This window comes from Dasypus novemcinctus, chromosome 14 (genome assembly GCF_030445035.2).
Source record: "Dasypus novemcinctus isolate mDasNov1 chromosome 14, mDasNov1.1.hap2, whole genome shotgun sequence".
Lineage (NCBI taxonomy): Eukaryota > Metazoa > Chordata > Mammalia > Cingulata > Dasypodidae > Dasypus > Dasypus novemcinctus.
In genome coordinates this window covers 9206499-9223713 of record NC_080686.1, presented here as the reverse complement: position 1 = coordinate 9223713, position 17215 = coordinate 9206499, and the positions used below count along the sequence as shown (strand labels likewise).

At 37.3% G+C, this 17215-nt stretch overlaps 1 protein-coding gene across 7 annotated transcripts in view; it reads right to left on the bottom strand.

Moving 5' to 3' along the window:
* Positions 1-17215, bottom strand: part of SPIDR (scaffold protein involved in DNA repair) — a 579802-nt gene that overhangs the window by 490632 nt on the left and 71955 nt on the right. For 6 of the 7 annotated variants that reach the window (XR_011645614.1, XR_009180381.2, XM_058275512.2 and 3 more), the window contains one exon: positions 17008-17171. The exons of the other annotated variant lie outside the window; for it this stretch is intronic. Coding sequence is in view for 4 of the 6 variants with exons in the window: in XM_058275512.2 (XP_058131495.1) it covers positions 17008-17171 (164 nt within the window). In the remaining 2 variants the exon portion in view is untranslated. The remainder of the gene's footprint in view (positions 1-17007; positions 17172-17215) is intronic. 7 annotated transcript variants of the gene reach the window in all.

Genomic DNA, 17215 nt, shown 5'->3' with positions numbered 1-17215 from the left:
GCTTCCTACAAGATCTAAAAAGAAAATGAATAAAAAGCAATGATAAATCAGCGGTTTTGATGTGGGCTATGGGTGGAAGGCTCTTTGTCTCTTCAGAGATAACTAAGTTGTTTGACTTGTGGGTGTGGAACGGTAAGAGGCTGCAGTCCTGCCCTTAGGGACAGTGGCAGCAGCTCCAGTCCCAGGAAACAGTTTAACAATGCAAGGGCTATAAACTTTAAGTATTTAGGGGAAATGCAAAAAGTAAATATGCTAAAAGCCTATCTAGAATATCTGGAGTCCATGCTAAAAGCTTACCTAAGATGTGGAAGAGATATATGCTAATTGAAGCCTATTGAGAACTGAAACAAAGGGACCATTTGGCCTTTCCTCTCTGTATAAAAGAGGTTTGAAAATCTTGTTCGGGGCTCGGGATTCAAACAGAAGTTCCCGAGTCCAGCCGGCCGTCAATAAACCATTTTTCCTTCTCAAAATCATTCCTGAGTCCTGGCCTCTCTATACTCAAATAATTGAACTTCTCTCAAATTCTACAACAGTTTTACACTCATAAAGTATAAACATGTAGTTTGCGACAACATAAAGGTGGGGGACGATGATGTAGGAACATAGTTTGTGGATGATATTGAAGTTCGTATCAAACCAAATGAGATTAAGAGATTTTAGGCCACTAAACTTAACTGCCATGAAACCACAAAGAAAATATTGGGGAAATTAGAAGGGATTCTAAATGGTTCACTATAAAAGATCACTTGATACAAAAATAGACAGTAATGGAAGAGAAGAGAACAAAAGATATAAGATGACTTACAAAAATCAAAGAGTAAAATGGCAGATGAAAGTCAAGCATTCTCAGTATCTTCAGACTAATGAAAACAAAAACACAAAAACACCAAAATTCATGGGATGCAGCAAAGGCAGCACTCGGAGGGAAATATACGCTCTAAATATATTTTAAAAGAACAAAGATCTCAAATCAGTAGCCTGACATCACACCTGGAGGCATTAGAAAAAGAACAAACCCGAAAGGAAAGAAATAGTAAAGAATAGAACAGAAATAAATGTAATAGAAAATAGAAGGAAAATAGAGATAATCAACAAAATCAAAACTTGATTATTTGAAAAGGTCAATAATACTGACAATCCTTTAGCTAGACTGGCAAAGACAAAAAAGAAAAATCAGATGAAAGGGAGGACATTATTACAGACTCCACATAAGTAAAAATTATTGCAAGGATACCAAAAAATGCCAAAAAATTAGACAACCTAGATGAAATGGACAATTCTTAGAAACTCATAAACTAATTAAACTGAATAATAAGGAAGAGAAGACTTGAACAGATCATTAACAAGTATACATCGAATCTGTGATCTAAAACCTTCAAACAAAAGAGTCCAGGACTGAATGGCTCACTGGTAAATTTTACTAAACATTCAAAGAACACTAAAGTGGAGGGAAAACTACTAAATTCACTCTGAGGCCAGCATCACTCTATTTCAAAAATCAGATAGAGAGGTAGCACAAGAAAAGAAAATTATAAACCAATATCCCTTATGAATATAGAGCAAATACTGAACAAATTGCTAGCAAACCCAATCCAATTGCACATTAAAATGTTTGTACAGTATGATGATGTGGGATTTATCCCTGGAATGCAAGGGCTTCAACATAAGAAATTAATCAATATACCACACCACCTTAATAGAATGAAACAAATAAAACATAAGTATCTCAAAATTACCCAGAAGAGGAATTTATTAACAAAATCCCACATCTTTTCTTGATAAAAACATGCAGTAGAAATATCCTCAGAATGATAAAGGGCATATATGAACCTCACACAGTAAATATGTGAAAAGACTCAATAGTGAAAGACTAAGAGCTTTCCTCCTAGGACCAGGAGCAAGACAAGAATGCCCAGTTTGACCACTGGTAGATAACGCTGTACTGACAAAGTGCTAAAATTAAGAGCAATTACACAAAAGAAAGATATAAAATCTGCATTCATATTGGAAAGTGAGAATTAAAACTACCTCTATTTGCAGATAATATGATCCCATGCATAGAAAATCCTGAACAATCTACAAGAAAGCTACTAAAGCTAATAAATGAATTCAACTAACCGGCAGATCATAATGCTAACATGCAAAATTCAGTGATTTTTCTCTGTACACCAGTAATGAACATTCCAAAAATGAAATCAAGAAAACAATTCCATTTACAATAGCAACTTCAAGAATTAAATATCTAGGAATAAATTAAACCAAGGATATAAAGAACAAGTTTGCAAAGAACTACAAATTATTACTGAAAGAAGTTACATGAGATCTAGGCAGTTGGGAAGATATTTTTACTCATGGATTGGAAAACTCAATAATATTACAATATAAATATGACCCAAAGTAATTTACAGATTTAACCACATCCCCATCAAATGTCCAACAGTCTTCTTCAGAGAAAAAGAAAACTTCATCCTCAAACTCACATGGAAGGGTAAAGGAAACCAAATAGCCAAAACCATCTTGAAAAAAGCAGAACAAAGTTGTGAGGGTTCACACTCCATGATTTCCAACTAATTACAAAGCCACAGTAAACAAAACAGTGTGGTACTGGCACAAGGACAGATTTACAAACCAATGAAATAAAAATGAACAGCACACCAATTCTACTGAATTTTTAAAATGAAGTTAAGTTCACTCAATGGGGAAAGAATAGTCTCTTCAATAAATGGTGCTGGGAAAACTGAACATATACACGCAAAAGAACAGAAATGGAGCCCTATCTCACACCATATATAAGAATTAACTCAAACTGGATCAGCAACCAAAATATAAGAGCTAACCTATAAAACACTAAGAAGAAAACAGACGGAAATATCTTTAGGCACTTTATACTACATTATGGATTCTTAAACTTCATACCAAAAGCACAAGCAACAAAAGGAAAATTAGATAAACTGGACTTCATCAAAATAAAAACTACATATATCTGAGGATACTATCAAGAAAATAAGAAGGCAACTAACAGAATGGGAGAAACTCTTTGAAAACTATTTATCTGATCAGGACTTAATGTCCACACTATATAAAGAATTCATACAACTCAACAACCAAAAGACAAACAACCCAATTAAAATAATACAAGGTCTTGAACAGATATTTCTCCAAAGAAGATATACAAATATCCAATAAGTATATGAAAATATGCTCAACATCATTACCCATTAGGAAAATTCAAATCAAACCACAGTGAGATATTATCTCACACCTAACTAGAAAGGCTAATGTTAAAAAAAAGAGTTGTAAGTACTGACAAGGATGTAGAGATATAAAAAAAGCTCAAACAATATTGTTGGAAATGTAAAATGGTGCAAGGTATTAGTAAACAGCTTGGCAGATCTAAAAAAAATATTAAACACAGGACTAACACTTGGCCTGACAATCCCACCACTAGGTACATATCCAAAAGAATTGAAATCAGGGACTCAGATATTTGCACACCAGTGTTCAAAGCAGCATTATTCACAAAAGCCAAAGGTGGAAGCAATCCAAATGTCCATCAGCAGATACAGGACATCTAAAATGTGGAATATACAAACAATGGAATATTACTCAATCTAAAAAAAGGAAGTGGCATACATGCCACTGTATGATGAACGCTGACAATATTATGTTGAATGAATAAGTCAAACAGAGAAGGTATGAAATAGGTACAAGATGCAAATTTATAAAGACGGAGATTAAGAGTACAGGTTAAGGGGGAGAGGAGAAGGTGAATGGGTGACAGGAAATCTCTGTTAATACCTGGTGGTGAAGGTAGCACAATACTGCGCATATGATTAATCCCATGAATGGTATGTTTTGGTAGTTGAAATGGGAAAGGTTTGGTATAGGATGTTTCTACAATTAAAAAGGAGGGAGGGCAACTAAAAAGAGATGACAATTAATGCAAAACATGATTGTGAACTGGATCAATTAGTGGAGGAAAAATGGTCAAAAGGACACTATCGGGACAAATAAAAGAAAACTGCACTACAGGCCATAAGCTTTGTATCAATGTTAAATTTCCTGAACTTGAAAACTGTACTTAAGGTGGTTACATATATAAGTAAATACCCTTGTTTTTAGGTAAGTACAGCTAATAAGTGAATTCAACAAACTGGCAGATGTACTTAGCCTATCCTCAAGTGCTTAAAAAGGAGAGGGTATGATGGAGTTTTCTGTACGGGTTTTTGTATTATTTTTGCAACTGTCCAGTAAGTTTTAAATTATTTCAAAAATTAAAAGTTTAAGGGAAACAGACTTGGCCCAGTGGTTAGGGCATCCATCTACCACATAGGAGGTCCGCAGTTCAAACCCCGGTCCTCCTGGACCCATGTGGAACTGGCCCATGCGCAGTGCTGATGCGTGCAAGGAGTGCCGTGCCACGCAGGGGTGTCCCCTGCATAGGGGAGCCCCACACACAAGGAGTGCGCCCTGTAAGGAGAGCCGCCCAGCACAAAAGAAAATGCAGCCTGCGCAGGAATGGCGCCGCACACATGGAGAGCTGACACAAGATGACTCAACAAAAAGAGACACAGATTCCCTTGCCGCTGACAACAACCGAAGCGGACAAAGAAACAACATGCAGCAAATAGACACAGAGTAAAGACAAGCGGGGTGCGGGGGGGGGGGGGGGGGAATAAATAAATAAATCTTAAAAAAAAAAATCTAAAGTTTAAGGAAAACAAAACAACACAAACAGCCCCTGGTGAAGGGAGAGAATTCCAGAGTTACCATTTCAAATACTCAAATGTCAAGATTTTAACCGAAATCACAAGGCATACAAAGGAAAGGATGGTATAAGAAATCCGTGGGAAATATAAATGCCAGTCTTATTGTACTTTTGCTTTATAACCACAAACTTATCTCCCACATAATTCAAAGTGCAAATGCATTAAAAAGAACTTTAAATCTTTATTATTGGGTTCATGATGTAAAAACATATAAACAGCAACACAAGTAACAAAGGGAGAAGGAACAGAAGGGTACTGGAGCACAGTTCATCTACTCTATTGAAGTTAAATTAGTATCAATTCAAATTATATTGCTATAGATTAAGATATTAAATTCTATCTCCATAATAACCACAAAAAAATCTAAAAACTATATATGCAAAATGAAATGAAAAGGGATTCAGAATAATTCACTACTACAAAACACATAAAAAAGTCAATAATGAGGGAATATGAGGAACAAAAAAAAAAGACATAACAAAAAACAAATAGCAAAATGGCAGAAGTTGGTCCTGCCTTATAAGTAATTACTTTAAATGCAAATGGAATAAACTCTCCAAACAAAAGGCAGAGATGGATAGAATTGGTTTAAAAAAAAAAAGTATGATTCAACTCTGCTGCTTAAAATAGACTCACATTAAATAAAAATCACAAATAGTTTAGAAGTGAAAGAATGGAAAAAATATTCCATGAAAATAGTAGCCACAAGAGAACTCAGGTGGCTATAATTATGTCAGACAAAACAGACTTTAAGTCAAAGAAGGACATTATACATTAATGAAAGGCTCATTTCATCAAGGAAGTACATTTACTTCACCTGAAGCAAAACGTGGCAGAATTGGATGAAGAAAAAGACATTACTAAAATAATAGTTGATTAATACACCATTTTCAATAATGGATAGGCCATCTGAACAGAAGACAGGAAGGAAATAGAGGACTTAACATCATAAACCAACTAGATCAAACACACATATGAAACACTCCACCCAACAATAGCAAGATACACATTCTTCCCAAGTGCACTTGGATCATTCTTCAGGATAAACCATGTATTGGTCACAAAACAAGTCCCAGTAAATTGTAAAAGATTGAAACAAAATATCTTTTCTGTGGTAGACTGAATAATGTCCCCTAAAAAGACATGTTCAAGTCCTAACTCCCTATCCTTTGGGTGTGAACTCACTTATAAATAGGATTTTTGAAGATGCTGGAACTAACTGATTCTGGATGAGCCTTAACCCAGTGACTGAAGACCTTATAACCAGAGGACACAGTAGTAGAAGCCACAGAAGAACACTGAAGGAGATCTCTATGACAGAGGCAGACTTGTTGCCATCAAGCTACCACCAGAATGCTACAGACTTCAGAGAGAGAAAACTGTAAATCAATCCTTGTTGTTTAGGCCAACCAGTTCTGTGATAGTTGTCACAGCAGTCCTGGCAAACTACTATAATTTTTGACACCAGGAGTAGGGTGCTGCTATAATAACTAAAAATGTATAAGTGGCTTTGGAATTGCATAATAGCTGGAGGCTGGAAGAATTTTTATTTTAAAAATTGACAAAAACTTGATTGAAAAAAAAAGTCTGGACTGCTTTAAAAAGACTGTTGGTAGAGATATGGACATTAAAGGTGAGTCTGGTGGGGGTTCAGAAAAAGTGAAGAAACCTGCAAGGAAAGTTTCTGTTAGATACCGTGATGAACAAAATGTTGGTAGAATAGGGAATTAAAGGTGCTTCCAGAAAGGACTTAGAAGGAAATAATGCATATCCTAAAGGAAACTGAAGGAAAGGTGATCCTTGTTATAATGTGACAGAAAACTATAATATCAAATTATATTCTGATATTGGATGGAAGGCAGAATATATGACAAACTTGGATATTTAGCAGAAGAAATTTCCAAGCAGTGTGGAAGATATGGACTGGTTTCTCCTTGCAGCTTTTAGTAAAATATAGGAAGAAAGGGATAAACTGAAGACTGACCGCTTAAGCAAAAAGGAATCAGCACTTGGTAATTTGGAAAATTCTCAGCCTACTCATGGTATGCTCACTGAGAACAGGGTCACAGGCAACACTAACGAGGTTCTCCTCAATTCCCAGAAGGTAAGTCCCCAAAGAAGGGTACTTTGCACAAAGGTGTGGCTGAACAGCAGTTTGCTGAAGATTAGGTATATGATTCATGGATACAAACTCAGAGGAAGTCAGGATTGGAGATGCAATTATCTAGGAAGAATCTGTGGAAGATTTATTTGTCTGATGGCTTAGACCCACTTGAATTCCAAGGAAAAGTGACAAGATTTTCAAGAATTTTGTATGAGCAGAAACTGCTAACCTGGACTGAAAGTCGGAGACAATATGAAATGAAGGAAGAATGAGATCTCCCTGACCCAAGATAAATGGGCCACTGCCCCATGCTCTGATTGGACAGGGTCACTGTCCCAGTGCTTAGAGTGGGTATGGCCTACATTCCAGTGTTCAGGGAAGTGCGAACACTGCCCTGGTACTTGGTCAGGGTGGGGCCAAAATCCCATCATCCTGAGAAAGCATGGCTTCTGCCTTGGTTCTTTTTTCTTCTTCTTCTTCTTCTTTATTTTCTTTTAATGTTACATTCAAAATATATGAGGTCCTCATACACCCCCCACTCCACCCCTCCCACATCAACAACCTCTTCCATCATCGCAGCACATCCACTGCATCTGGCGAATACATTCTGGAGCACTGCTGCACCACATGGACAGTGGTCTATATTGTAGTCCACAGTCTCCCCCAATCCACCCAGTGGGCCACGACAGGACACACAACATTGAATATCTGTCCATGTAGCACCACCCAGTATAACTCCAAGTCCTGAAAATGCCCCCACACCATATCTCTTCTTCCTTCTCCATACCATCAGCAGCCACCGTGGCCACCCTCTCCACATCTTGGTTCTTGAGAGAACTCCAACAGGTCCAGAGGAGAAAGTATCAAGTCACAAATGATTCTTAGACCTTGGAATTGAATGTAACTTACCCTGTTGGATTTCAGACCCAGTTGGAGACCAAAACAGTGACCCCTGTGTTCCTTCCAATTTCTCCCATCTGGAATGGGAATGTCTATCCTACGTCTGTCCCACTGTAATCTGAAAGCAGATAACGTGTTTTCTAGGTTTCCCATGTCCACAGATGAAGAGAAATTTTGCCCCAGGACCCACCCTTATTTCCACAGGTTTGCCCAATGGTCATTTTCTCGGTTCCACCCTGATCAGGCATCTGGGTGGTGACCAAGCTCCAGACTTCACCCTCCAAGAGCACTGAGGTGACTGCCACACTTTACTTATCTTTGGGTTAGAGTCTTAACCACACTAGCACAGTGAAGACAACATCCTCCCTAACCTTTGGCATACAGGCCCAAACCACTCAGAGCAACTAGTTGGTGACTTGGCCTTCCCTAACCCATGAGGGACAGGCACACCCCTCTCAGAACTAGTGGGTGCTAACCTCAACCACACTACTCCATAAGGAATGTGCTCCACCCTGTCTATACCCTGGGTCAGCAAAACACTCCCTGAACATCTGTCCGGGAACATCCACCTTCTTCAACTGCCAGGGCTAACTCACCTTCTCCATACACATGGATGGGGTTCCTCTCTTGGCCTAAGGCCATGTGTTAATTCCAGATCTCAGCGTCCATGGTTTTCCTCTTAAAGCAGTTTCCCCTTCCAACTCTCCCATCAATGTCGTTTTTTATCCAAGCTGACAGTGGTTTGGTTCATACAGCTCTCTCAAATAGTTTGTTGGTTTAGCATGCAAGAAGCAGGGGTCCAAGTCATCAGACAGTAAAAATTTCCACAAGTCTTTTCTAGATAACTGCATTTTCAATACTGATTTACAAGTTCCAAGCTTAGGTTAAGTCCTCAAATGGGGTACTATCATTTGGGAGCTTGATTTCCAGAGGCTTAGAACTTCCAAAATCACTTTCGGTTTCCTTTGTGCCCAACAGTTCAGTCCTCAGCTTATATCTCTCATCTAGCATTTTGCTATAAGCTGCAAGGAGAAGCAAAGCCACATTCTCCAAGTTTACTTTGGAAAGTTCTTCAGCTAAATGCCCAGGCTTGCAGTTTTCAAATCCTGCCTTCCATAAAACATCAGGATTCAATCTTGCTAAGTTCTCTGCGACTTTAAAACATGGATCACCTTTCCTCCAGTTGCCAACAATAGTTTCGTCATTTACTTCTAAGGCCTCATAAAAAGTCTCTTTAGCATCCATATTAATATCAACAATCTCTTCAAAGCACGATAGGTCTTTTCTACCAAGCATCTCACAATTCCTCCAAAAAATACTCCTTACCCATTTATAAAATCATTCCAGAATTTTGTGCAAAAGCACAACCCCACTCTCAGGTACCAAATTCTGTATTAGTCATCTGAAAGGGCAGTGATGTAAAATACCAGAAATCTGTTGGCTTTTATGAAGGGTATTTATTTGGGGTAGAAGCCCATAGTTACCAAACCATAAAGCATAAGTTACTTCCCTCACCAAAGTTTCCTGCCACATGTTGGAGCAAGATGGCCACCAATGTCTTAGCAGGGTTCAGGCTTCCTGGGTTCCTCTCTTTCCCGGGCTCATTTCTCTTCAGGCTCAGCTGCTCTGCTTTCTCCACAAGGTCAGCTATAGATTATCAGGCAAACATCTTGTCTCTCTTCCTGAGGCCTCTGCCTGTGTATAATGGAGACTTCTCTCCTTCCTCACTTATCTTCTCTCTATGTTTACTTCCTGGGCTCCAGGATCAAAACTTCAAGCTCCCTTCTCTGCTTGCATTTTCTCTGTCAGTCCCTGCCCAATAAGGGCCTACTGACATGGCCTAATCAAAGCCTCAATCATTATTTAATCAAGTAAAAGTGAAACCTCTGAATCCAATATAATCTAATACGCCCAGAGGAACAAATCAGTTTACAAACATAATTCAATATCTATTTTTTGGAATTCATGAACAATATCAAACCGCTATATATACTAAAAACTTTACAACACTGCACAAAGTTGTTAACCTCAAATTCATATGAGATTGCAAGAGGCGATAAAGAGTCAAAACTATCTTGAAAAAGAACAAAGTTGGAAGACTCAAACTTCCTGAATTCAAAACTTACTACAAAGCTACAAAAATCAAAACAGTATATTTTTGTCATAAGGATAATCAATAAAATAGAACACAGAATACAAAAATAAACCCACACCTCAACAGTCGTCACTAATTTTCAAAAAGGGTGTCAATTCCATTCATTGGGGAAACAAGTCTCTTCAACAAATATTTCTGGGAAAACTGGTTGTTCACATGGAAAAAAATAAAAGTGGACTCCTATCTCACACAATATGCAAAAATTAAAGTGACTGAAGACAACAGGAAAAAAAATCTATATGACCTTGGATTTGGCGGTATATTCTAACATATGTCAGTGAAAATATGATCAAAAAGGGGTAAAAAAAAATAGATAAATTTGATCAAAATGAAAAATATTTGTGCATCACAGTTTGCCACAGGCTGCCAATTCAATATACCAGAAATGTGCTGGCTTTTATAAAGGAATATTAGGGTAAAAGCTTACAGTTCTGATGCTGTGAAAATGTCTAAATCTAGGCATCATCAGAGATTCTGTCTCACCAAAGGTAGGCGATCACAGATCATGCCATGTGGCAAAGCAGGATGGCAGCTGACATTTCTCCCTAAGCATAGCTGTGGATGATTAGGCATGTTGCTTGTCTCTTCCCAGGCCTGTCTCTCTAGCTTTGGACTGCTGCACTGATTCCCAGTCTCCAGCCTCTCAGTCTCTCAGGGTTTCTCTGTCTTTCTGCAGCTGTAGGCATTCCTGGAGTCCTCACTCTCACATGGCAGGGTCAAAATGGCAGCTTCCTTTCTCTTTTCCTCCTCCATTTATATATGACTCCAGTAACCGGATTAGGACCCATCCTTAGCTAAAGCAATCTAATCAAAGGTTGCCTAATCTAACAGTCCCTTAACTGAATCTAAACAAAAGGTTCCACATAAAACAGGCTGTACATGTATGTACAAGAATTGGGTTAGCTTCAGAACATAATTTTCTGGAGTCCACAAAAGACTCAAACAAGGATTTGCACACTAAAACAAGTGAAATGACAATCTACCAAATGGAAGAAAATAATTGCAAATCTTATCTCTGATAAGGGTTTAATATCGAGAATATGAAACTCCTACAGGTCACCAACAAAAAGGCAACTCAATTTAAAATGAGTAAAGGACCTGAATAGACATTTCTTCAAAGAAGATAAGACAAATGGCCAAAAAGCATGGAAAGATGCTCAACCTCATCTGTTATTAGCACAGGGCAAATAAAAAGCACAAGGAGATACAATTCACATTCACTATGACTCTTAATAAGAGAATGGAAAATAATGAGTATTGGGGAGAATATAGAGAAACTTGAACTCTTATACACTGTTGGTGAGAATGTAGAATGGTGCCCACCTTGGAACACAATTTGGTGTTTCCTCAGAAAGTTAAGTTCTATCACTTTCTGTAGTATTACAGAAAATTTAAAAATCATGTTTTCTATAATTACCATATGGCCAGCAATATCATTCTTAAGTGCATACCAAAAAAATTGAAAATAGGGACCTAACTAGAGACTTTTATAACACTATTCATAGCAACATTATTTATTCACAATAGCAAAAGGGTAAGAACAACTCAAATGTCCATTGACGGAAGAAAGAGATTTTAAAAATGTGGTTTTATATATACAATGGAATATTATTTGACCATAAAAAGGAATAAAGTACTGAATCATGCTACAACTTGAATAAACATACAAAAAGACAAATACTGTATCATTCTATTTATATGCAATTTCTAGACTAAGCAAATTCACAGCAACAGAAAATAGATTATGTCTTAATTAGGGACCAAGGTAGAGGAGAAATGGAGACTTATTGCTTCATGGGCACCATATTACTATTTGAGGTGAGGGAAAAGTTTTGGTAATGGATGGTAGCACAACATTGCAAGTATAATTAATTCCACTGAACTGTATACTTAGAAATTATTAAAAATGACAAATTTTGTGATATATATATATATACACACACACATATATATATATATATATATCACTGTATTAGTCAGCCAAAAGGGGTGCTTTTGTGAAATACCAGAAATTATTTGGTTTTTATATAGGGTATTTATTTGGGGTAGGAGCTTACAGATACCAGGCCATAAAGCGTAAGTTATTTCCCTCACCAAAGTCTATTTGGAGCAAGATGGCTGCCAACATCTGTGAAGGTTCAGACTTTCTGGATTCCTACAATCCTGGGGCTTGCTTTTCTCTGGATTCAAGGTTCTTCTCTTCCCAAGGCTTGCTTCTTCTGGGGCTCAGCATTCCTCTCTTCCTGGGGCTGGCTTCTCTTTTCTCTATGAGCTTAATTCCCGGGGCTTCAGCTTAAGGTTTCAGCATCAAACTCCAACATCGAAAACTCCAATATCAGAAACCCCTCATCAAAAGCTCCAACTCTGTCCTTTGCCATGCCTTTTATCTGTGAGTCCCCACCCATCAAGGAGTGGGGACAGGGTGGGGACTCCATGCCCTAATCATAACTCAATCATGCCTAGGTACAGATCAGATTACAAACATAATCCAATATTTCTCTTTGCAATTCATCAATTATATCAAACTGCTACAATCACTATCAAATATTTTTAAAACCCAAAACAGGGAAGCGGACTTGGCCCAGTGGTTAGGGTGTCTGTCTACCACATGGGAGGTCCGCGGTTCAAACACCGGGCCTCCCTGACCCGTGTGGAGCTGGCCCATGCGCAGTGCTGGTACGCACAAGGAGTGCCGTGCCACGCAGGTGTGTCGTCCCTGTAGGGGAGCCCCACGCACAAGGAGTGCGCCCCGTAAGGAGAGCCGCCCAGCATTAAAGAAAGTGCAGCCTGCCCAGGAATGGCACCGCCCACACAGAGAGTTGACACAGCAAGATGACACAACAACAACAACAAAAGAAACACAGATTCTCGTGCCACTGACAACAATAGAAGCAGACAAAGAAGAACACACAGCAAATAGACACAGAAGAGACAACTGGGGTTGAAGGGGGGGAAGGGGAGAGAAATAAAATAATTTTTTTAAAAAAAAAACAAATAAAAATAATCTTAATAATTGGTGATATATTCTATGTTCATAGTGAGAAGTTTCAATATTCTTAAGATGTTAAATCTTCCCAACTTGATCTATACATTCAATAAAATAACAATCAAAATCCCAGCGAGTTATTTGGTGTATATAGACAAAATTATTCTGACATTTATATGAAAAGACTAAGACCCAGAATAGCTAACAAAATACTGAAGAAGAATAAAATCCTAAGTCTGACACTATCTGATTTTGATTTATCTTAAAGTTACAGTAATCAAGATGGCATATTGTGATTAGTAATGAAAAATTGTAGCAGTGATGTAGAGAACGTGGACACAGTAGCTGCTGAGGGTAGGGAGAGGGAAGAAGAGATATGATGTGGGGACATTTTCAGGACTTGGAGCCGTCCTGGGTGGTACTGCAGGGAAAGATGCTGGACACTGTACGTCCTGCCATGGCCCACTGGGTGGACTGGGGGAGAGTGTTAACTACAATGTAAACCATTATCCATATGGTACAGTAGTGCTCCAAAATGTATGTCCCACGATGATGAAAGAGGTTGTTGATGTGGGAGGAATGGGGTGAGGGGGGGTAGGGGGTATATGGGGATCTCTTATATTTTTTGAATGTAACATTTAAAAAATAATGAGAGAGAGAGAGAGAGATGGCATGGTACAGGGAAAAGAATAATCAATGGCATAGACTAAAAAGCCCAGAAATAGACCTACACAGCTATATTCAACTGATCTTTGACAAAGGAGCAAATGCAATTCAATGGAGAAAAGTCTGTCCAATGATGAGTGCTGGTATAACTGGATACCTAAGTATGAAATAAAAATCTATAAAATTTTTAGAAGTTAACATGGAAAAATATCTAGCGACCCTGAGTTAAGTGATGACTTCTTACAAACAACACCAAAAATACAATCCATAAAAGAAAAACTAGGGACGGTTGACCTTTATAAAATTAAAAATTGTCCTGCAAAAGACACTGTTGAGAGAAAGTAGACAAGACTCAGAAACAATACTTGAAAGCACATACTTGATAAAGAACTTGTAATCAAATTATACAAAGAACTCTTAAAACGCAACAATATGATAACAAAAACCCAATTTAAAAATGGGCAAAATATATGGACACCTTTCCAAAAGACGATACACAGCAAATAAGCACAGATGCTCAACATACTATGTCATCCCAGAACTGCAAATTAACACAATGAGACATCACTACACACATATTAGCATATATAAATTTTAAAAGGCTGACAATAGCAAATGCTGACAAGGATATCGAATAACAGGAACACCCATCCACTGCTGTTGGAAGTAATACAGCCACTCTGGAAACAGTTTGGCAATTTCTTAGAAATGAGTTAAAAACTAATATCCACATAACACCCTGAACGCAAATGTTTATAGCATCATTACTCATTATCACCAAAAACTGAAAGTATCCAAGATTCCCTTAAATAGATGAATGTACAAACAAACTGTGGTACACACATACAAGGATTATTTATTCAATGATAAAAAGAAAGAAGCTATCAAGTTATGAAAAGACATGGGGGACCCTTAAATGCATGCTGCTCTGAAAAAAACAGTCTGAAAAGGCTATATAATATATGATTCCAACTACATAACATTTGGATATACCAAAACTATAGATACTGTAAAAAGATGAGTGGTTGCCAGGGATTCAGGGATAGGAAAGAGAAGAATGAAAAGGTGAAGCACAGGGGATTTTTAGGGTGGTGAAATTATTCAGTATGATATTTTAATCATGGCTATATATCATTATGCATTTGTTAAAATCCATAGAATACAAACAATGGTACTCTAAACAATGTATAATATAAAAAGTGAACCTTATATAAACTATGGACTTCAGCTAATAACAATGTATTGCTATTTTAACAAATATACCACACTAATGCAAGACATTAATAATAGAAAAAACTGTGTGCTGAGGGAAAGAAGGGAGAATCTGGGCATATAGGACTCAGTACTGTTGGCTTAGTTTTTCTGTAAATTCAAAGCTGTACAAAAAATATTTATACCTTTTTTTAATATACAGCACCCAAAACATAAAAATTTACAATGTCTAGTAGCCAATAAAAAATTTCGAGATTTCAAAGAAGGAGAAAAATAAAACCTATAATGAAGAGACCAGTCAATAGAAACAGACACAGAAATGACACAGATGGATTGGTGAATCATATACATTAAACATTTAAAATATAGAAGCATAATTATGCTAAGGACAGATGTGGACAATATAAAAAAGGTCATAACAAACTTCTAGAGAGATGAAAAATATACCAGATAGAATGAATAGCAGATTGGATATAGTGTAGAAGAAAAGATTAGCAAACTTAAAGACATAGAAATAGAAACATTCTGAAATCAAACAGAAAAATATGAACACAGCAGTGAGCTATAAGGCAACATCAAGCAGCCTAATAGACACAAAATTGGAATCTCAGTAGGAGCGGAGAAAGGAATCAGAAAATAAATTTGAAAAATTTTAAAAAAAAGTTTTTTCCAATTTGATGAAAACTATAAACTCATATGTGCAAATAAAATTAATATAGCAGACAAGAAACTGCTATTCTTAGAAAAGCCAGCCACAAGGTTTGTCAACATTTGCAAACTTATATTTCAGCAGGGTTCTTACCATTCCCTGATAAGAATGGTTCACTGTGCCTAAACTGCACGTACAAACAATATTGTCTTTGCTGAACATGTGCATTACTTCTTAGGGCCTAGAATTTTGGTAGATGCCAAGAAGAGGCTCCCCATATGACCAGCCCCCAGTCAAAACCCTGAGCACTGACTCTCTAACAACCTTCCCTGGTTGAGGGCATTTCACACATGTCATCACAACTTGTTTCTGAAAAATTAAGGGCATCTTGTGTGACTGCACTGGGAAAGAACTCTTGGAAGCTTGCTTATTTTGTTTTGTATCCTTTTGTTGTAATAAATCATGGCCATCAGTCTATCTGCTGAGTCCTGTGAGTTCTCCTAATTAATTACTACACATGGGGTAGCCTCTAGAACCACCTATGTGCCACAGATACAAGAAGCTCAACAAACCTATACTGAAAACTACACCAAGAGATATTGCAAGCAAATTATTTAGAATGAGTGATAAAGAGAAAATCTTAAAAGAGCAAGAATGAGAATAGTTTTGGGTGTTTCAACAGCAACTCTGGAACTAGAAGACAATGAAGCAACACCTCAAATCTCTGAAAGAAAAGTATTTCCAACCTAAAATTCTATACCCATGCAAACTTTCAATTACATATAAAAATGGCATAAAAACATCTTTAGACATGCCAAGTCTCAATAAAGTACAACTCATATATCTTTTCTTAGGAAGCTACTGAAAGATGTGTTCAACTAAAATGAGAGTGAAAACCAAGAAAGGGAAGACATGGAATCCAGGACAAAGAGGCTTTAAGAAAGAAGACAGACCAAGGGAATTTCCAGAATGGTGAAGACCGAGGGCCCAGGAGGGCAATATCCACCAAAGAGAGAAGATATCTAATTCAAACTGGAGCTGGCAAGAAGGTTGTGGGAAAGAGTACTCTAAGAAATTGAAACTGAAAGAATGCTCGGTATATCTGAAAAACCTTAACAAATGAGCTAAACAGTGCTGACAAACTAGGGTTTTATTAATAAGTAAAACAAGGCAAACAGAAAAAATAATTTTTAAATCCAGGGAAAACAAAATATTGTACAGAAAAAAAAATCATAGCTAATATTTACTTTGGTTATGAATATTACTTTTTTATCCATAATTATGTACTACTAACCAAATTACAACATACTTGGGAGAATGGAGGGATAGGCAATGTTGTGCACAGTGCGGGGTGGGGAGTATGCAAGGAGAAGAGGGCTAACTATTTATCCATATTTGGAAATACAATACGAGCATGTTATTTTGAGATGAGGTAAAGAACAAAAGATTCCACTGAAAGAGTCAAAAGCACTTGTCCGCGGGAAGTGGCAGGGACACCTCACCAGAAAGCTATGATTAACAAATGCCATAAAGACAATATAATACATTGAAACAATTTCTTACCTTAGGAGGTTCAGATAGCTTCTCTTCATTTGTCAAAGAACAACTACTTGCACAAGAAGCACAGTCTGATATTTCCACAGCACTCTCACCTTCTTCAAATGTATTACATTCATTAGCATCTTCCCTGTCACTATCAATCTCCCAGTCAATAAACTGACATTCATCTATAAAATAAAATTTTAATCACAGTTAGCTTAATTTTATATCT